At 38.0% G+C, this 22,852-nt stretch overlaps 2 protein-coding genes and 1 pseudogene across 5 annotated transcripts; 1 reads left to right on the forward strand and 2 right to left on the reverse strand.

Annotated features, from left to right (window-relative positions):
• Positions 1–2,748: 2,748 nt before the first annotated feature.
• On the reverse strand, positions 2,749–7,210 carry LOC121783477. Of its 2 annotated transcripts, XM_042181562.1 has the most exons (3): positions 7,048–7,210; positions 6,744–6,800; positions 2,749–5,486 (listed from the first exon to the last, which is right to left on the reverse strand). In XM_042181562.1, exon 3 carries the CDS (start codon positions 5,373–5,375, stop codon positions 3,018–3,020), a length of 2,358 nt encoding a protein of 785 aa, XP_042037496.1. In that variant the 5' UTR covers positions 5,376–5,486; positions 6,744–6,800; positions 7,048–7,210; the 3' UTR covers positions 2,749–3,017. The 2 variants fall into 2 exon arrangements, with proteins under 2 accessions (XP_042037496.1, XP_042037495.1); XM_042181561.1 differs by lacking the exon at positions 6,744–6,800.
• A 5,182-nt stretch (positions 7,211–12,392) lies between these two features.
• On the forward strand, positions 12,393–16,194 carry LOC121784677 (annotated as a pseudogene).
• Positions 16,195–16,213: 19 nt separating this feature from the next.
• Positions 16,214–20,140, reverse strand: LOC121784676 (plastidial pyruvate kinase 4, chloroplastic-like). 3 transcript variants are annotated; one of them, XM_042182877.1, is made up of 6 exons: positions 19,935–20,140; positions 19,397–19,473; positions 18,528–18,940; positions 16,639–18,285; positions 16,453–16,478; positions 16,214–16,347 (listed from the first exon to the last, which is right to left on the reverse strand). In XM_042182877.1, the coding sequence occupies exons 1-6, from the start codon at positions 19,981–19,983 to the stop codon at positions 16,343–16,345; spliced, it is 2,217 nt and encodes a 738-aa protein (XP_042038811.1). In that variant the 5' UTR covers positions 19,984–20,140; the 3' UTR covers positions 16,214–16,342. The 3 variants fall into 3 exon arrangements, with proteins under 3 accessions (XP_042038811.1, XP_042038810.1, XP_042038809.1); XM_042182876.1 differs by having other exon boundaries at positions 16,214–16,478; positions 19,993–20,140; XM_042182875.1 differs by having other exon boundaries at positions 16,214–16,478.
• Between the last annotated feature and the right edge of the window lie 2,712 nt (positions 20,141–22,852).

Here is a 22,852-nt window from a genome sequence, read left to right on the forward strand (position 1 = left end):
GTCCCGGCCTCTGATAATCGCTCCCGGAATTTCTGGGCAATTCCTACTGACAGTATATCATCGATCGCCTCGTCGATGTCCAATCTTCGCTCCTTTGATGTTGTACAACATACAGAATAATAACATACAATTAGTTACATAATGTACAAACTGAATAAAATAATGTGGACAATTATACTATATTCACTTATACACTCTTGTACAGAAGCTTCAAAATAACGCCTAAAAACTGATACATAATGCATTTTAATAATCAAATAATGTTCAGAATAAATCAACAATGCACCATGAATATTGCAATCACCCATTGTCCCATGTCCAACAACAGTCACATAAAGCATAAACCATGATAAATAATGTACAGGTCCGGTCAAGTAATGAACATACAAATATTCCATTCACTCTTTGACCCGTGTACAACAGCAGTCACATGATGCATAAAATAGGATAAATAATGCATTCAAATAGCCAAATAATGAACAGAATCACTCAAGTAATGAACATATAAAAATATTCCATTCACTCTTAGACTCATGTACAACAGCAGTCAAATGATGCATAAAACATGATAAATAATGCATAGAAATAGCTACATAATGTACAAATTCAGGCTAGTTATGATAAAAATATTCCATTCACTCTTTAACTCATGTACAACAGCAGACGCTTGATGCATGAAACAGGTATATAATGCATAGGAATAGTTAAATAATTCACAACATCAACCTAATAATGCATAACATTAACCCAGTAATGTACATTTGGAAAATAAACATTCAGCCTTCACGCATACTACAATAATGTACCACACCAACCAAATAATGCAACAATACAACATAAATAATGGACTCAGATTGCAAGAACAAGACCTCAATCATCAAACAGTAGTTATTATACAGCAAATTTTGAAATATGTCAAAACAGGGTCCTGCAATAATCTGGTCAATAATGCATGCACTCAATAATGTCCCACAACAAAAAAACAAATAATAACCATATTGAATCTTGACTGAGTTGCTTAACCATCATAGACAATACCCGTATTAATGCCTAATATAGACAACATAATGCAAAAATCATGGTACATAATGCACAGTCTAAAATAAATAATGCACATACATAATTTTGACTGAGTTTATTCAGTAAAAAACACACCACCCTACATAATGCATCATTTACTGCACATAATGACACTTACATATATACATAATGCACTAATCAAACATGCAATTATCCTTCCACACCATCGACAGATACGATATTGAAATAGACAGACAATGAAATACCCTTCCATAGAAACAACATCTATGCTACCGAATTGTAAGTTCAGCGACATAAATATACCTGTATATTGAGATGGTTGTGAGCGCGTACGTCCTCGCTTAGACATTTTCGGTAGGTCAGAAAAAATACCTATAAGATACGCGAAACCATGATTTTAAACCAAAAAACTTTGACTTCCCGTCGTTTACGGTGAATACCATGAACAAACTACTCCGTATTTCTGATTTACAAACGACACGCCATCATTGAAGTTCCAATTTTTACTTTTTAGTAACTACAAAATCAAATCAACGAATTCCAGAAAAATCTTTTCAAAAATACCTGGTTGAATTGTTGATTATAATTGAAATCGTGTAGCCTGCTTTGGTTCGTTGACACTGCTGGGTGGAGAAATCTCGGAATTTTTCAAACTTCTGACGAACACTCAGAGAGGCGGACGGTTTTAGGGTTTATGGTAGTGGAGAGAGTGGAGAGAGATTACAGAGTTTTGAATGAGGGTGAATGAAAAGACGGTATGATTCAAATCCCACCAAAACCGGACTTGCCAAATTCTGGCGGTTCATCTAAAATGTGACATGACTGTAATACCCTCATAATGCATTAATAAACGACCTATAATGCAACTCGGCGACAGAATCTTAGAATCAATCTGGGACGTTGATGGATCAGATCTAACGACTAATAATAATAAAAAGAAGAAAGAATCTAAGGGATGAAAAGGAGAATAATGCTCCCCTATATATACACATATATGGAGATGATCAATGTTCGTTTAGGAGCGTCTATTAAGTAGCTTCTAATAAACTTCTTTAATATTCTTAGCTTCTAATAAACTTCTTTAATATTCTTGCTTTAATATCTAAAGATTGTTTAGTAACTTAGTTATGTATTGTTATATCTAAAGTTTGATACCATAATACTCCGTACAAGAATCTTTTGTATTTAAAACTGTGACGAAAACAGTATATATCAGTTTATGTTTGTTTAGGAGCTATTAAGCTTTTAAAAAAATTCATTTAATTCAATTTTTTTTTCATAATTAAGCAATATAATTCTAATACTATATCATCAGTGTTTACATCTTTCAGTTTCATTTTCTTTGTATAGCTTATAAACTCCACCGACACCCCAAATCACTAAATGAATATACAAAAAGGTTTCTAACGACGGTCTACATAACTTTTGAAAAGAGAAAACAAGACATCTTTAGAGAGAAGTAAATATTGAACACATGGTCAAATTCTAGATGTATACATTATTTATTACAGGTAGTCGAAATTTCAGAGTTACGACTTTCTCTTCTAGTTTTGATATTAGTCTTCTGAGCGTATACATGTGAAAAGGAAGAGAAAGAAAAGGGAAATTAATTTTGAGGGATTGAGAGAGAGACCTAGCAAAAGCATCACACACAGCAGAATGGCATAAACCAGCAAAAAACAAAAAAATAAATAAATATCAGAGAGGTGTCAGTAGAAACGAAGAAATTTTTGTCTTGTTTTTGTCTCATCTGTCTCCTCACAAGACAGCAAAACGAATTCAAAAAAATCTGCTAAAATAAACTGTAGTTTCAAAATGCAATACTTCTAGAGCGCAACGGCTCACCACTTCTGTGCAGATGCAAAAACTAACAAAAAATGTTATCACGGTCAATAAGTACTGAATGCTTGGCTACCTTGTCAAGTCGACTTGCTTTCTTCCCTACTCGGCCTCCAGATATATATACAGCCTGGGCTCTAATTAGACGATTCAGACCCTTCGTCTGAACTACTGTTAGGGGTGTCCTGCAATACCTCTTCTTCCGAACTACTATTACGAGCGTCCTGCAATACCTCTTCTTCCGAACTACTATTACGAGCGTCCTGCAATACCTCTTCTTCTGAACTACTATTAGGAGCATCCTGCAATACCTCTTCATCCGAACTACTATTAGGAACGGCCTGCAATACCTCTTCATCCGCATTTTCTCCATTAGGAATTGGAGCCTCGTTACCTTCAGTTATCACCTGAAGAAGTTCCAATGGGGTGGCTGCTGTGTCCAGCTCCAGGCATCCTTTTGGAGCATTTTCAGCTTCTAAGCCGGTGAGCAAGTGATTTGGAACCCGGTGAGAGAAACGGAGCATCTCTTCCTTTGGAATCCTCTTGATCACTTCAGGGTTCAAATTCGGACGAAATACTGTCTTGAAACCAACAACCTTCTCCAGGGGAGCAACACGCACACCATGTTCCTCATTGTAGTCATCCACCACGGTCACCATGTCATACTTGTGTACGACTTCATCATGGGTATGCTCATTCCAATCTGACGACCAATTTTTGTAGAGTGCCCAAACGTCACCCTTCTGGGGGACTATTAGAACACTCCCACGTGAGCTCTTTGACCAGTTAACCTTTTGAGAAAACGCATTCATTGATTTGCAGTTCTCATGCCTACCCACCCTAAACTCTCCACACGTTTTATAGAAACCTGACCCAACCCAGTCCATATTGCTGAATTCATTTGTCGTTTTGGAGTTAAGCCAGCTAACCCTTACCTTAAAAGGATCTCTACAAACCACCTTGTGAATGAGGGCATAAAAACGCGGCATGCCATCATCATCATCATAAGCAGACCAAACTTCATTATCCCCAAACGAACTTTCTGATCTATCCTTGTCAAAATCATGAAAATCTGGATCTGGAACACTCATTGAAGCATCTTCAGGATCCTCTTTACTAGAATTAACAGTAGAATTGCAAACCTGGACCTTTCTTGGTTGATCACCATTCCCATTCCAACCAGGTCCTTCAATATTACTAGTGCCTTTACTTCCTTTCATGCCTCCCTTGGTTACGTGTTTCTCTTTGATTGCTTCAGGCTCTGACCTCCACATACTCAGTTTGTTCAGAATCTCCTTTCGAGTCTTTGCAATTAACAAACTACGCATTTCAATGGGTGTCAAATCTCTGGTACTGTTTGGTTGTTGGTAGTTGGTACCAGAACAACCATAAATCCTTGACCCTGGTGCAGTACTACCAACTCCACCATTTCCTGTAGCTACATTATAGTTCACTCCATAACGACTACTATCACCCTCTAGTTTTCTCTTTTGAAAACCTCCCTCCCTTACGGCGGACGCATGTAATTCACTGTATGACCTCTTCAACTTATCCTGTGCCTGCTGAACAACATTGGCTGCTTTTGCAGCAATAGATGGTTCTGTACTTCCAACACCAGTTGATCCAGAAGGTGGACCCTGCTGATTAGGGTATCGACCTGAATTTGTACCTGCTTGAAATGGACCCGAGTTTTTAGCAACTGGAACATTTCTTCCCTGATCAAAAGCATTCCGACTAGGATGAGAATTTGAAGATTGCTGCTGAGGAATCTGATTAGAAGATTTTGAAAAATTATAGGGTGGAGCTGTCTCCGAAGCCAAAAAGGCTTCACGACAATTGGGACAGAGAAGAGTACTGTTGAGATACTCCTTAAGATACTCATAATGCATCTTGCACCGATGGCAGATAGTCCAAAAAGTATCATTCCTTGGAGGTGGTGCCGGAGTTGGCTTAGGAGGTGGTGGTGGCGGCGGCCGCTTAGTAACATTTTTTGGGTTCTTCGATCGGGATGGTGTCCTTTTGGCAAAGGTGAAAATCCCATTTCCCTTGGTTGCTGATGGACCACCACTATGCATCTGGACCTTCTGCTGAAACCCTCTGGGTTCCCTCCTTTGATTATATTGTATCCTCTTATTCTTATCTGATAGCAAACTCCAGGCCTCTGAAATAAGTTTAAAAGCACCATCAGCACCAACTGCTTTATTCTTATCAGGATGCAAACTCAGAGCCAACTTGCGGTAGTGTCTCTTTAGTGTTTCTTCATCAGCTGATGGGGTCACACCAAGTACTCCATACCAGTCAATTTCTCCACTTATTTTGTTCTCGGCAGAAACATACACATCAAGTGTGGTCAAAATTTGGGAAATACCATCTAACCCTGGATAAAGAGTCTGAGCCTTCAAAGCAAATTTTCTGGCACCAGCAAAATCTTTATTTTCTAACTTGCCCTCTGCAATGGATTTTGCCCGGAGGGCTTCATCTCTGTTGCACTCCATAATTCTTCAATAGTTGCTTCTCAGTTTTCGCTTGATCACTGATGGCACTCTCACTAAACTTCACAACCCAACTGAGAATCTCCAGATCTCTAAAATATTAGTTTTCAACACCTGATTCATACAAAATGTCAAACACACCAGAATATAGAAAACAAACCCAATTTTGAGTGACAATGACTAATAATAAACCAGAATCTGGATGCACAATCCACAAAAGAGACATAAAAAGCAGTATTAATATGTACTGCTGCAAACTTAACCGGCGCAAATTACATAACTAAAACAATCAGATTAGAAAGAAACTGGTTTCCAACTTAGGCAGTAGCAGTGGCAGTGGCAGCGGATGCTTTGGATGTCAAGGTGTTGATGTCAACACCGACAAGACTAAGGGGTGGGGATCGGAGGTTTCTCAGGAAGACTTGTGGTCATGTGTGGCTGCTGTGGGGCAGCCTGCTGATGTTGTCAGCTGTCCTCCGTTCGCCAGAGAGACCGATAGAGAAGAAGATGTGAGAAGGTAGACAGCAGTCAGACTATGAGAGAGAAGTGAAGCGTCTGTCCCCTAAACCCTAATTATACATTACTATGAGCATCCACAGTGTTGCTTCCCATCGTGGTGCCACAACAGCAATTTCCTCGGTCTTAAAAAATTCCTTAAACTTCCTCACAATCATACTTCCTCAAATTTAACTATTCGGTTCCACTATTATAATACTCAAGAGGCTGTCGCACATGAGCAAGAAGACACAATACAAGTGAAAACAAGGAGGCAGGGAATACGAGGGGTCACTGAAGGATAAGTTGGATCGCAATTCACAACTTAGAGTTTAGTGGTGGTTTATATAATTTTGTTTGTGGATCTAATTTTCTTCTAGCTATATGACAACACAGAAAGATATATATATCACATTTGTTTGCTAAAATACTACTCCTATTGTTGCTTTTGAAAAATGATGCAAGGAGAATCCAGTAAATCCAGTAAAAAAGGTACAGCGGATTGGGTGCAATAATCATCCTTCAATGGGAAAAAAAAAGGAACAAAAATCAAAATTGAGCCAGTCATCTAGCATCACCACAAAGTAGCAGAGTATAGTCCTCCATGGCAGTCGCCCTATACTTTCGCAGAAGTGACAACGGCACATCACAAACATATCAAGCATGCTCATTATACTTGATTTTGCATCTGATATCAGTTGCATGTATGAGTTCAAAACGGCAGGAACCCACGCGACCGTGTACATCTGAAATTCTACTTCACAACACAGCCTAAACTAGCAAGTTTGAAATGCTATGCCTTACATTCTTTCACTAACATCAGTTGCCAGTCTAAATGAAAAATAAAAGAGATTACAAGCAGTAGAGATGTCATACAGGCTGTAATCAGCGGGAGAACACATTGCACCAAATCAGCACATTCTGGGGCAAAAACTGTCAACACATCGTAGACTTACTTCAACAGCACGAATTGAGAGGAAAATCCAAGCAGCTATCAAAACTTGCCAAAAATGGCTAAAACTCGCGAAACAGGAAATAAGCTAAAATTGAACTAAAAAGCAATGGATCTGAGATCATTCAACACCAAAAACGCACAATTCCTCTCCTGATCAAAATACAGAAACGACCCTAGATTCAGCACACAAAAAAGTTGACTAAGAAACCATAGAAATAAAAATACCTTTGCAATTCAAAATTTCAGGCAGCGGGAGTTTGAAGTTTTGGCAGGAATTTCTTCCCTCTCTTTTATTTAATTTTTCCCACCAAATTGAAATGGAGACTGCAAAAGTTTTTCTAGTCAAACCCCCATAGACAAATGAGAAAACTGTAATGCCCCAATTGAATATCTGAAATTGAAAATGTAAGAAGGTGTAGGGTTTCACTTTTCATGTTTTAAACCTAAAGTACTAACTAGGGTTAGAATTAAGCATGGTTAATTGGCATTAGAGCTTAACTATAGTTAATTTTCAAATATTCAATAGAATACCTTTTTTGTTTTTTATTTATTTACCTTATTCATTTCTGTGGTGTGCTTTTATAGCGTATTAAAATTTTACTTAGTTTGTCAGATCCGAATAAAGTCATTTCTTCATTCATCATTATATTTTGATCTCAGTCTAAACAATTGACATCCAAAATTGTATATAGCTCATCTAATGTACCAATATTTCATTAAAATTAACATTGTACAGTAGTTACAAACTTACAACTCTTATTTTCTTTAGTTGATCTCTAAGGTTGTTTCTTCCCCTAGTCATTAAATCTAAATTATGTCTATTATACTTACACTTGAACACAGTTGTGATGTTTATTATACTCCACTATCTAGACTATAGAGGCCCAAAAGGTGGTAGAGTTATTGGATTAATTCAGGTAGTTTAAATTATTAAAATAGTGGTGCCTCAAATAATTCAAGATTGAGATTGGACCCTCTTATCAATAGTCCCATGTCTTTCACTTTGGGCGCAAATGATGTACTACTATCATAAATTTATACATTTCTATGGAATTGATTTTGTATTGACTAAAAAACCAAAATTTCATACATATCAAATTTGTTGGTGGAAAATTTCCCACCATCTATCGTCATGATTGCTCCTTTGGAACCTGGAGCTTTAGACACCAATTGTTGAAAAATAATCCATCACAAAAGCTCAACAAAGAACATGATAATTAGTAACCAATTGTTGAAAAATAATCCATCACAAAAGCTCAACAAAGAACATGATAATTAGTTACTCAACTCAAATCTTTGATACATATACTTCCTTAGTCCTATTATAATTGGAGCATTTTTATTCTGCATGAGATTTTATGTAATATTGTTTTGTGAGTTACGTGTAGAGAAAATGAAATAGGACGAATAGTGTTTCTATTTTAAGAAATGTACGTGTGACGTTAAAATAAAATATTTCACTTAAAATAAGAGTGAGTAATATTTGTCATAATTTTTTGACGTTGTAAGTTGTAACAACACTCTAGAAGATCGATATGAAAGATTAATGGGTTAGATTAGATTAATAGGAAATATTTCTATTGGACTTGGTCCAATGTTACAATTATTCTATTATATATATGTTCTATTGTAGATAACAGAAGACACATAAAACCTAATTTTCTAAGAGAGAAAAACGGAGCTACGTTCACAAGAGATTTCCTAGCTTTTTCTATAGAACGATTGTACCGAGGAATTGTTTCTGCATCGGATCAGAATACACGTGGACCTCGATAGTTGTGGATTCAACTTGCAGGACACAATCGTAGAAGAAAATAACACAACAAGTAAGAGTTAGTTCCGTTGTGTATTACGTGCTCAACTTACAATATAATTATGAATCTAGATCCGTTATTCTTGTCTGCAATTTCCGCTGCACTCCTTAGATGAATACAAGAATTCCTAACAGTGGTATCAGAGCATGGGGCTTGATTCATAATTAAGAAATCAAAACTCTCATTTAATTAATTCAAAATTGAATAATTTCACAAAATTCAAACGAAATCTAAAATCACTATCGGCTTCGAACAACAACCCCCAATCACTCTGCCGCTCCTTGATTTGATCGGCGGCTGCTTCTAGGACGCGGACGGAGGGCTCGCGCATGGCGCAGCTCCGGCTGCTGGCGCGACGGTGGGGGCAAAAGATCTGGTCGGAGAGTAGAGGCGTCGTATCAACGGCGATTGGGGACGGGGCAGGCGATGGCGGCGATGCTCTCCTGCAGGCGCCGGACTTGAATAATGACGGCGGCGTCGAGTAAAAGATGGATCAGATACAGTTCTCTCATCATCCTCTCCCGCTCTGCACATCGCCAACTGCGACGCTGTCCTCAGAATCTCCGTCGACGCCGAGGCGGGGGAGGAGGACGGAGACAGCGAGGACTGACCGATCAGCGAGAGCGATCCTTCGCTCCAGGAGCGACGGATCGTGTAGGAGACCTTATCGTATCTGGAGCGGTGGGGGCAGTGGCCGACGTTGTTGTGGAGAGCGCAGCCAACAGTTGCGGTGGTAGGGGCGGCGCTGGATCCCGGTGTCCGCGGCGGTAATGCAGCCTTCGAGAAGGCTCCGGAAGACCAAATAAGATGTTAGGATTATCACAATCCACTTACATAGACAAGTTGCTAAGGCGTTTCTCAATGGAGAATTCTAAGAAAGGTTTTCTTCCTATGGGACATGACATTGTATTATCAAAGAAGAATTGTCCTTTTAATGACAAAGAAAGAGACAACATGAAAAGGATCACTTATGCTTCGGCTATATGATCTATTATGTATGCCATGATCTCTACTAAGCCAGATGTGGCCTATGCGCTTAGCATGACAGGCAGATTTCAGCAAAATCCCGGTGAGGAACATTGGAAAACTGTTAAGACTATTCTTAAGTACCTTAGGAGGACTAAAGAATATTTCTTAGTCTATGGTGGACAACCAGAGTTATCAGTTATTGGGTACACTGATGCTAGTTTTCAAACAGACCATGACGACTATAAGTCTCAGTCTGGATATATTTTTGTCCTCAATGGTGGAACAGGTAGTTGGAATAGTTCCAAACAAGGTACAACTGTCGATTCCACCACCAAAGCCGAGTATATTGCTGCATCTGAAGCTGCCAAAGAAGTTGTTGCTTTGTTAGAGTTCGTTAAAGAACTGGGTGTCATTCCGAGTGCCAATAGTGCAATACCTTTGTATTGTGACAACACCTGTGCTGTTGCGCAAGCAAAAGAACTCAGAGCTACGAACAGGAACAAACATGTTCCCAGAAGATATCATCTGATCAGAGAAATAATTGAAAGAGGCGACATAAAATTAGAAAGAGTACCCACTGATGATAATTTGGCTGATCCTTTCACCGAACCGTTATGTATAGCAAAACACAACAAGCACTTTGAGAGCTTAGGTGTTAAGCATGTTGGTAGATGACTTTAAATCAGTGAGAGTTATAGTTTTATATGTCTTAGAAACATTTTGTGTTGAGACAATATTACTTGATTACATTATATGAAAATTTTATTTGCTATGGGTTTTGTGCACTTATTGGAATAATTATTTGAAATGTTTGTATTTATTCTAAATATTTGTTCCCTTAAATTATGAATGTCGTTAATGGTGTGAGACATTAATGATATAGTATAATTCTAAAATAGCCATAACCAATAATCATCAAGAATGAGATATTGATGATATGTTATAGGTTAGCATGGAGTTTGCATCACATTCTTCGAGAATGTAGTTGTTCTCACAACTATGAAATATTAGATACTCGTGATGAATACATGATATACTTTGGAGAGTATTGGTATACCCTACTATTAAATTGTTTTGTTAAGTGTCTACAGTTTATTAGTACATGAAGTATGTAATAGTCCTTGGATCTGAGGTCATTACACATTTTGTTTGTTGAGTGGTGTGCTTTGATCTTGTCCAACGCTTTGCCTCCCAAAGGAGGATTGAGACACAGACTTGTGTTGAGTATATCATAAGATAATGGAAATGGTAGTTGAGCCAAGAATGAGATTCATTCCTCGATTAGAATTTCGAGAGAACACTCAAATTCTCTATATTACTTGACAATTAAGTCATTGGCCAATGCAAAGATATATTCAATTAAAGTAATTGAATATGATCGAATGAGTCATTTAATAAAGATGAGATAAAGTGATTGAGCTATTTGGATGACACATGACAAATCTTAGGCTCAATCGGGTGGTTCGTGAATGAAAGATATTACTATAAACTTTATGTAAAGGCTTGTTTACCGAATTCTCGTAAACGTCCTTCATATATCGAGCTACGCTGCCAACACATTCTAGGAGTTTTGTGCAGACTTCGATTAGATAGTCGTCGATAATGAGGGCCTAAAGGGTCACACTATATGTGTATTTTGATCCGCTCAATGGTACAATGTTAGAGTTGTGTATTATATCTAATGTTAGTCCAAGTGGGAGATTGAAAGATTAATGGGCTAGATTAGATTAATAGAAAATAATTCTATTGGGCTTGGTCCAATGTTACAATTATTCTATTATATATATGCTCTATTGTAGAGAACAGAAGACACAGAAAACCTAATTTTCTAAGAGAGAAAAACGGCGCTACGTTCACAAGAGATTTCCTAACTTTCTCTATAGAACGATTGTACCGAGGAATTGTTACTGCATCGGATCAGAATACACGTGGACCTCGATAGTAGTGGATTCAACTTGCAGGACACAATCGTAGAAGAAAACAACACAACAAGTAAGATTTAGTTCCGTTGTGTATTACGTGCTCACCTTACAATATAATTATGAATCTAGATCCATTATTCTTTTCTGCAATTTTCGCTGCTCTCATTAGATTAATACAACAATTTCTAACGCGATAAATGTAGATATTTTTATTTAGTCACTCTCTAATTGACCTATTCCACTATTTGGGGGAGAATGTCTCGGTGCATTTAAAATTGGGTCCCATCAATGTGACTTTCATCTCATACGTTTGACTTTTGTACAAATACATCAGTCAAACAGCCATTTTAAATTTAATTTATTTATCTTTTTAAATCAGTTTTTTATTTTCGTTCCCAACGGGAGGATGTCGACGTCGGACCGGCGTGCCAAACGTCCGCCATCAGGCATGTGAGGGGCGGACGTGGACGTCGGCTACGGACACCGCAGTTCCGCGGCTTTCCGACGACGTTCGTCGGGAAGTCCGCCGTTGCGGTGCCACGACGGACGTCCCGATTTTTTATTTTTTTAAAAAACGTTGCATTTTCCCCGTATTCGTGTTGAAATTTTAATTTTGTAAATTACATATTTGTGAATTTTTATTATTGTGGATGTCTGCCGGGATGTCCTTGGGGATGTATGCCATTATACGGTGTGAGGTTCTTATGACGTGGCAGAGCAGTGAGAGATCCTTACGACGCGACATGAGGTGTTTTTGGGAAGTCCGCCGGGACATCCGCCCCACCGTGGATGATGCTCTTAGTGAACAGTTTTATAAATGGGTTTATTAACGATTGATAGATGATACTCTGAATCTTATAACCAACTGCAAATCGCAAGTTTTAAACTTTAAAGGAAGAGATTGGAAAACGAAGTCTACGGGAAGCTTCCCTCGCAACTCTGTCTTCCTCTTGTGGACTCGAATTTCTAACCAACTCATAATTTCTGTACGCGTCTGCTTTTCTCCTTCATCGTTTTTGCCTTCTGAAATCAGAGTTCAAACTGGTAACTTGTGATTTCTCTATTTAATGAGATTTTGTTTTTTGACTGATTGCTTTTGGAGAGGAAGTTCAGGTTTCTCCGCTAAAACTTGCTTTGGTTTTAGTAAATTTTATTTTTTCTCATTTTTAGATTTGTTTATTGCCACGCAGTTTGAAAAATGAAGAAACCGATGTTTGTAATGTTTGGCAGAAATTGTTCGACTAAAATATTGAGTGAAGAAAAAAGTTGAACTTGATTTAATTTAATGCTATCTGTGATTATCCTGGATTTTGAAATGTTGAATTAGGAAAAGTAGTTGGCGGCGGTTTGTTATCTACTTTTTTGTTGATCAATGTATGAGTATGGTTAAAAGTAGTTCTCTTTTCTGATTGTGAACAACTTCAAAATTTATGACTATGTTAACTATTGACTTGCAGAAAAATAATTCTTTAAGAGAAAGAAATCAATCCATCAACATATTGTGGCACTAGTGGTTCGCATGTGCTTCTCACCAATGTTCATGTTCCCATAATATGAGGTTTTATCTTCCTTTGCTCTTGTTCTGATCTAAGCTGGAGTTATGGATCACTACCGTGAGAAGTTCGTGAGGTTAGTTAGTTCATGATGATTGTTATCTCTATGCATGTGTTATTATTAGGGGACTATGTGGAGTAGCAGTTTAGGATGTAAAAGAAAAAAATGAATGGATAACTACTATCTTATAGAGAGACACATGTTTCCTATATAGTTTCACATTTTCCTTTTCTGTACAAGGGAGAGAGGAGGAATCTTAAATTTCTATGGAAGCGCCTTACGTACTTTCAAATAGGCTGCAAAAGTGTATATTATCTCATGCATAGTCTATATTATCTTTCAGATTTCAAGATTCGAGATCAGAAAAAGGTTTTAATGAGCAATCTTCGTCTAGTGGTGGAATACATCCGAGCAGATTGAATTCAGTAGTATACTCAATTTCAGACAAATTTCATAGAGGTGTAGAAGCTGAGGTTCAAGGGATCAATAAGATCTTTCTCTTTGAAGAGGTTTTTGACAGATGATGAGGAACCTAGGAGGAAAATTCTTGATCCTCAAGGGCCATTTCTTCAGAAATGGAACAAGATTTTTGTCTTGTCTTGTCTGATTGCTATCTCCTTGGATCCCTTGTTTTTCTACATTCCAATTATCAATGGAGAAAAGAAATGCCTAGATTTGGACAAGAAATTGGAGATTGCAGCTAGCATTCTACGATCTTTTACGGATATCTTCTATCTCACACACATTATTTTCCAATTTCGTACTGGTTTCATTGATCCTTATTCACGTGTATTTGGAAGAGGAGTCCTAGTTGAAGATTCCTGGAAAATAGCAAAAAGATATCTGACATCATACTTTATAATTGATATTCTCGCAGTTCTTCCACTTCCGCAGGTATGACATAGCAATTATCGTATACAATTGAAGAAATGCTTAGCTTAATTAAAGAGGTTCTCTTTTAACTGCAACCTGTATCGTTGTCGTTGAGTACAATAATTATTCAATGAACTTGTATAATGCCATTTTTTTTATCGCTACATAGATTTTCTCTGTCGTTCTTATCCGGTTTATCTGTAACTTTCCAGATTGCAATTCTCATCATCATTCCGAAGATGAAGGGAGCAAGATCTTTGAACACCAAGAATTTGTTGAAATTTGTGGTTTTATTTCAATATATACCAAGGGTTCTCCGGGTCTATCCTCTCTATAAAGAAGTCACAAGAACTTCTGGCATACTTACTGAAACAGCATGGGCTGGAGCTGCCTTCAACCTTTTCCTTTACATGCTTGCCAGTCATGTAAGTCTGTCTAATAAGCCTCACTCGCTTCTGAGTTGGGATCCATTGATACTGTGAATAGGTTATATCTTCTAATTGTCTCTTTTGGTCCATTTTTAGGTGCTTGGAGCCTTTTGGTATTTGTTTTCAATAGAACGTGACACTACATGCTGGATAAGAGCTTGCGGAGATCAATCTGCTTGTAGAAATGCTTCGTTTTATTGTGACGCCGACCATGCAAGATTCACAGAAAATCTGACCAAGTTGTGCCCTATACAGCCTCCTAATACAACATTTTTTGACTTTGGGATATTCCTTGATGCTCTTCAATCCGGTGTTGTCGAATCAAAAGACTTCCCTCAGAAGCTATTTTATTGTTTCTGGTGGGGTCTGCAGAATTTAAGGTCAGCGCATTCCTGGAAATTCCGATGTTTTCATTGCGTAGTTTCTAATCCAGTGTATGGTTTTTTGCAGTTCCCTGGGTCAGAACCTTCACACAAGCACTTATGTCTGGGAAATTTGCTTTGCAGTTTTTATATCTATATCCGGCTTGGTGCTATTTTCGTTTCTCATTGGAAATATGCAGGTCAGTGGTTTATAATAAAGGGGATCTGCAATTTTCTTAGATGATTTAGACATGTTCTTTAAAACTAAACAACAGCAATAACAATAATAATAATAATGACAATGTTACTGTTTATTCAACAGACTTATCTGCAGTCTACAACTCTAAGGTTAGAAGAGATGAGGGTGAAAAGGCGAGATGCAGAGCAATGGATGTCGCACCGTTTACTTCCAGATAATTTAAAGGAACGAATCACAAGATACGAGCATTATAAATGGCAGGAAACTAGGGGTGTTGATGAAGAGAATCTTATCCGTAATCTTCCCAAGGACCTTAGAAGAGACATAAAGCGACATCTCTGTCTAGATTTACTTAAGAGGGTGAGTGTTTCCATAAACTCATTTGCTACAGTGTCTACTTCAGCTTAGTAAAACTTGCATGTGATACCGTATCTACCATTATTCAGGTGCCACTGTTCGAGAAAATGGATGAACAACTGCTCGATGCAATGTGCGACTGTCTCAAGCCAGTTCTTTACACTGAGGACAGTTACATAGTGCGAGAAGGCGATCCAGTTGACGAGATGTTGTTCATTATGCGTGGCAAATTGTTCACTGTGACCACTAATGGAGGAAGGAGGGGTTTTTTCAACTCTGACTATCTGAAAGCAGGCGACTTTTGTGGCGAAGAACTCTTAACTTGGGCTCTGGATCCTCATTCATCGTCTAATCTTCCCATCTCCACCAGAACCGTACAAGCCCTTTCGGAAGTGGAAGCATTTGCTCTGATGGCTCATGATTTGAAGTTCGTGGCTTCCCAGTTCAGACGGCTACACAGTAAACAGCTACGCCATACTTTCAGATTCTACTCACAGCAGTGGAGAACCTGGGCAGCTTGCTTTATACAAGCAGCCTGGCGCCGGTACTCTAGAAAGAAGCTTGAGGAGTCTCTTTGCGAAGAAGAAAACCGGTTGCAAGATGCTTTGGCCAAAGGTGGGAGCGGCTCGCCAAGTCTGGGCGCAACCATCTATGCCTCCAGATTTGCAGCTAATGCGCTTCGTGCATTGAGACGAAATGGTACGAGAAAGACGAGGATGCCAGAGAGGATATCACCAATGCTGCTTCAGAAGCCAGCAGAACCAGATTTTACTGCCGAAGACAAATGAATCATTCTTGCATGTAATTGTAACATATTAGTAGCTTTTATTGTTTTGTAATCATGAAATATGAATGTATCTTGGTTGCTGCTATACAGCTTTCCATTTTTTTCCACAGGAGTGCAACAAGAGAATAATAGCATAGTGCTTTTGCATCTAAATCTCAGCAAAGAGGGGTTCTACATTTTTAACACTGTACATAGGAAACAAAAGAAAATGTAGATTGAAGGCATCAGCATCAGCATCAGCATCAGCATCAATGATCAACCTACACGATTAATTAACATCAGAGGCTTCAATTCTGCTTTCGCGTTTGTGCATTGGCTGTTTAAAATGGTGTCGAGAGTAGACACAGCTTTCACAATGTGTTTACCTTTGTTCAGCATCACACAGCTCGCCCTGCAATGTAAAAAAACAGTTCAGTTTCTTCTATTTAGGTTATAGCACAACTACCAAAACCATAATCTCAATCAACGTTGAGCAATAATGGCTTCAGAAGTTGGAATGTTAATAATCCCAGTCAATCTTGGTTGCAAACTACATTCATACTGCTGATTACCTCCTTCCATTGGCTGCATCAGTGATTTCTGCTCTAGTAGGCACCCCCGTTTTGACAAGTGATTCGAGAACTTGTGTCGCTAAGATTACTGGTAGATGGGCGGCACTGCAAATGGACATAATTTCTTCCTGTATATCAGCAAGCTTTTCCCATCCACATTCCACTGCAAGATCTCCTCTAGCTATCATCACTCCTAAAGGGTTTCCTGATTTCATAGCTTCCAGTATCAAGAGAGGCAACTTCTCAAATCCACCTTGTGTCTCAATTTTCAACACAACCCCCAGCTTCGAAATTTTTCTTTTTGAAAGCTCTTGACGCAAGACAACAATATCATGAACGTCTCGAATGAATGAAATACCCACCATGTTAGCATGTGCAGCTACAAAGTCAAGATCCATAAGGTCCTTTGAAGTAAGACCTTCGTACCTAATATTACTCTGGGGAATATTTATGGATTTTTCTGAACCTAGTTTAGTACCTTTAGGGCCAGCATGAGTGATTGTTACAACTACTTCTGAAATGCTAGTTCCTTTAATCACTCCCCATATCTTTCCATCATCAAAAGCAATAGGGTCACCTGGTTTTACTGAATCAAACAGATACCCACAAGGGCAAGTCATCTTATGGGTGCCAACAGCAGAACAAGGTGAAGTATCTTGCTTGTCTGAACTATCTCGAGTTAAAACCAGCAAGTCACCAACTCTCAATCTAACAAATTGCTCTGCTGGAGGAACACTGACCACAAATCCAACTGAAGATTTCTTTCCTTTCTCCTTAATATACAATGCAGTGCCAGATTCAACATACGCAGTTTTGCTGCATTCAGCCATGAATCCAGCACCAGAAAAAACAGGATATTTGCTTATGGTTCGGAGACTTCTCTGTTTTCCACGGGCATCAGTGAATCTCACAGAATCATCAACTTCCAGCTTACTGAGAAATTCTTCACCATCCACTTGCAAAATAACATCAGGGGATAGGTGAGAAGGTGGTAAGCCTGCTCCTTGTGGGCTAAGCCAAACTTGGGCTCCGCGTATAATTCTACCAAGTGCATTCCTTTTCGGGGAGATTTTCACCACACATGGACCATCCTTCAGTCTTCCAGTTCGAAGTTTTGGTCCAGCCAAGTCCATGAGGATCTGACAAGGTTTCTCCAGAAGATGAGAGCATCTCTTCACAGTAGTGATTATCTTACTCCATAACTCTGTGTTACCATGAGCACAGTTGATACGAAAGATTGTGGCCCCTGAACTTATGAGATCCGTTATTTGCGTATCATTTTCTGCTGCCTCTTGCCCAACTGTTACCATGATATGAGCCTTTTTCAGGCTTTGAAGTTTTCCCAAAAGTAGGTCCCTATCAGAAGATGCCTTTTTCACCATTGCAGTCATTCCAAGGTCAACATTTTTATTGTCCAAGTGTTGCTGAACAGGGAGCCCTTCAGTAGACACTTTTAAACCAAGGAGAGAATCTGGTCTTGAGTTAATAAGCATTTCAATACATCCAGAAAGACTTGAAAGAACATGAGTATTTATTGTCTCTAAATTCATAAGGCCAATAGAGGAAAGCTCTTCTTTGATCTGTTCTGTATCCAGGCTTTTCAGTGCCAAATAGTGCAGCATGTTTATAGCACTTGCTGAATAATTTCTGCAAATTATTAGAATTTACATGAGAACATGCAGAACAATTGGTTTAACATTTCAGAAAGGACTACATCAGAAATGTTCTAACAGCATGTAGATCGTACTTTTGGTTATATGTGTAGCTCAGGTAGGTTTAGTTACTACAGAAAGGAAAAGAATATTGAAATACAGTAAGATGCAGCAAAAAAGCTCCATTGATCACGGGTCACATTCAGCTTCTAAAAAGAGGAAATAAGTGAAGCTTACTGGTGGCATAGTTTAAGTCTCGACGCGTTCCATTGTTCCATAGCTAGAATGTGCAAATGAACTGCCTTCAGTTTATCGAGAATAGTAACTTGGTGTCCCAGTTTTTTAGCAATTTGTTGAAGATCAATTCTGGACTGTATTTTGGACGCAGCTCTTCTTTTTCTTGGTTCCTCGAGATTCTCATCATTATCAGGAAATACAAACAGCTGATCATCGGAGGAATCAGAAGAGCTTTGTCGCTGAGCATCCTCACTATCAGGTGGAATTCTATATGCAGCTCTTGGGGTGATTTTGTCTTTACCTTGAAGAAGCAATAAGTGATTCCCATAATCTGGTACTTTACTGCCAGATTTACAAGGCAGAAATGAGGAATTCCCACATGTGTTGACTGCTGAGAGATCCGGAAACCTTGCCTGCACAACAGTATAAAAATAAGGTAAGTAAAGGACAGTATTAACATAGGCTCAGTGATCATCTTGATTATAATGGTTGATATTGCCATAAATAATATTCTGCAATGAAAATAGTAATTACTCAAATAAGCTTTATTGTGAATGGACTCTAGAACATAAATAAAATGACAGATGTTTATGAGAGTTTTTCTCCACTTTCCACTAGGAATATTTGAAATAGAGGGTCTTCATGAATTAAGAAATATTTTCCTCTTCACTGCAATGGTTTTCATAATTGAGGAAGTTGCTCTTGTCTGATTAATGAACTAAAAATTGTACCTATCCAAGTATTAGGACATAACGAAAATCCTGATTTCAGGGCATACAGAAAAATATACTGATGCATCCTTAGTTAGAAACACTAGACCATGAAATCATGAAGTAAAACCTCAAGCACAATTGAACAAGAGTACTCACGTGATACAAGAATGATGTCTGGTCAACAACAGAGCAAACAGAAACTGCTCCTTTGATCATTTTCTGAAGTGTAGTGTCTGCATAACATTAAAATTAGTAAGCTCAACTACTTTAAGAGAAACTAAGAACGAAAAGAAATGCACATTTTTGGGTTTGCATCATAAAACGGACCAGCCGGTATCAAAGAACAATTCCAATCGTTCTTAACAAACATATACTACAAAAGAAAGAAAATCCCTAGAGTTCCTGCAAGCCGGCTAGTTAAATTACATGCACAGAAATATATGAGCAATATAAAAATCTTGCATACTTCATAAAAAAACCTACGTGTTAATTAATTTGTAGTACTAACTCGCAAAAAGCCTCACAATTTCTGGAACCCTCAATACAAAAAAAATCAATTCCAAAAAAGAAATAACCTTTCTGAAGAAACATCAGAATATACCGATTTCAATAAGCTGATTTTTATCTATATACGAAAGGTTGAATTAAAATCCAGCTCAAAACTCATAAAAGCACGAAATGGATCAGAATATACCGATTTCAGTAAGCTGATTTTTACAAAATAGGATATTTAGGTCGAGCATAAAGAGTACCGATTGGAAGCCTCTGCAGAAATGAAAGGTTTCGAGCTCCAAGAATCCTACAAACACAATAATTTCGTCTTGATTTGGAGCAGTGGTTAGATTTTTAATGTCGAAAATAAAAAACGTTTTAGGTAGAGAGAGATGAAGAGTTGGGAGTGTGGAGGGAGCGTGCCATATTTCACAATCCCGCTACTCCTAAAATAAGCGTTTTAATGTGGGCCGCATATATTTTGAAACCATTTAATTTTAAACTATTATAAAATAATCTCATTTTTCATATTGTTTCATCTACTAAGATTAGTCCTTACCATTTTTTGTTTCTTTCATATTTTGCTAATCGCTTATTAAAACCCATAGACTATTTTTGTCCATAAATAAAAAATTAAATTAAATTTCATCTCTCATAGAATTCGAACTCTTGTGCTACACTCATTGGATAAAAAGTGGATCCATAAAAAATGTTCATAGTTCAAGCAATGAAAATAATTAATTTTTTCATTCTTATTTTAAATGAATTCTCAATTGAATATGATAGGTTTCAAATGAAAACTCATTTCAATAAGCTAGACCATTATCAACAACTTTATACTACTATATAATTAATAAATTTGCTTTAAAATTTCATATTTGGTCTCTAAGGTTGTAACACAAGCAAACTCAAGTTACTCAACAGCTAGAAAGCCATGGATACAGGATAAGTCATGCACCATAGCAAAATTATGACCATCCCATTAGAAATTCAAGTTACCAAATCATGAGACGTAATTTAGATTTGGGATTGTATTGTTTTCATTGATTTTCAGAATGAATATTACATGCATTATCCATCCTTATATAGGCTATGGAGTCTCTACAAAGGATGTCTCATGTTGTAATTTGAGATTTGAGATTATATTGTTTTCATTGATATTCTGAATGAATATTACATGCATTATCCACCCTTATATAGGCTATGGAGTCTCTACAAAGGAAAGAATAATATGCCTAACTTACATCAATCTAAATAAGGTAAAAGCTCCTACATAGTTTCCTATAATATTTGGTAATATTTCTTCCCTTGTTTAAGACTCCCCCTCAAGTTGAGTAACGGGATTTCCGATACTTAACTTGTCAAGAACACTCTGTAAATTTTTAGTGCTGCCTTGGTCAGTATGTCCGCGAGTTGATCTTCAGATCGAACAAAAGGAAGTGCAACAATCCCAGCCTCAATATTCTCCTTTATGAAATGTCTATCAACTTCCACATGTTTCGTTCTGTCATGTTGAACTGAATTTTCTGAAATACTGATCGCAGCTTTGTTGTCACAAAAAAGTTGACAAGTTTTTGGTGACAATAGGTCTAACTCCTTCATTAATCTCCTCAACCATAGTACTCCAGTTAATCCACTTTTGATCCCTCTAAACTCAGCCTCAGCGTTGGACAGTGCTACCACCTTCTGCTTTTTGCTTTTCCATGTAACCAAATTTCCACCCACAAAGGTGAAATATCCTACAGTAGATCGTCTGTCAATTGGATTTCCTGTCCAGTTTGCATCCGTGTAACCATGGATCTCCAAATGGTTATTCTTTTTTAACATAATTCCATAATCAAAAGTTCCCTTCAAGTATCTTACGATTCTCACTACTGCTTCAAGATGATCAGCCTGGGGTTGATGTATAAACTGGCTCACTACACTTACCGCATAAGCTATATTAGGTCTGGTATGAGATAAGTAAATTAACTTTCCAACTAGCCGTTGATATCTTCCACGATCCGCCAATGGAGCTCCCTCTACTATCTGTAAACCATGGTTCACGGCTATTGGAGTTTCTGCAGGTTTGCAGTCCACCATTCCGACTTCTACTAGAAGATCTAATATGTATTTCTTTTGATTGATAAAGATTCCTTGTCGTGATCTCGACACTTCAACTCCCAAGAAATATTTGAGGTGCCCCAAGTTCTTCATTTTGAATTTTGTAGCCAAGTTCTTCTTCAGCTTCTCTATCTCTTCTAAGTCATCCCAGTGATGATCATGTCATCCACAAAAATCAGCAGACACATAATCTTCTCTCTTGTCTTCTTTGTGAATAACGTATGATCAGCATTACTTTGACTGTACTCGAACTTCTTCATCGCCTCTGTAAATCTTCCGAATCGGCCCTTAGAGACTGTTTTAACCCTTGGAGAGTTTTCTTCAGTCTGCATACTTCCCCGTCTCCAAACTCATCAGAGAATCCAGGGGGAATTTCCATATAGACCTCCTTCTTCAGTTTTCCATGGAGGAAGGCATTAGTCACGCCAAACTGATGTAGAGGCCAATCCTTGTTTGCTGCAATCGACAGTAGAACTCGAACAATATCCATCTTAGCTACTGGTGAGAATATTTCCGAATAATCAACCACATATGTTTGTGTATACCCTTTGGCAACTAGGCGAGCTTTATATCTTTCGATAGTTCCATCGGGTCTTCTTTTGATAGTGAATACCCATCTACACCCTATTGGTTTCTTTCCTTTAGGAAGTTGACACTTCTCCCATGTATGGTTCCGTGCTAACGCCTTCATCTCAAGCTTCATTGCTTCTCTCCAATGCTTACTTTTCCATGCCTGTTCTACTGTTTGTGGGATCTCCTCTTCTTCGTATAAAGCTTCTTCAAAAGCTCTGGCCATTTTGGTTAAGTTTGCTCGGGCAATATTGCCCACTGAATATCTTGCTCGTGTTTTGTTTTTCTCAGGAGAGTATCGTTTGGGTGGTACTCATCGAGTACTTCGTAACGGTAGGATATATCTGCCGGTGTCTCCGTCTATAGCATTATTCTCTGCGTCACCACTGTTAGTAGTATTTTTAGGAGGGTTTGTATCATTTACCTCGGATATCGGTGGGACGTTTG

The sequence above is a fragment of the Salvia splendens genome, chromosome 21, assembly GCF_004379255.2.
Source record: "Salvia splendens isolate huo1 chromosome 21, SspV2, whole genome shotgun sequence".
NCBI classification, from domain to species: Eukaryota; Viridiplantae; Streptophyta; class Magnoliopsida; order Lamiales; family Lamiaceae; genus Salvia; species Salvia splendens.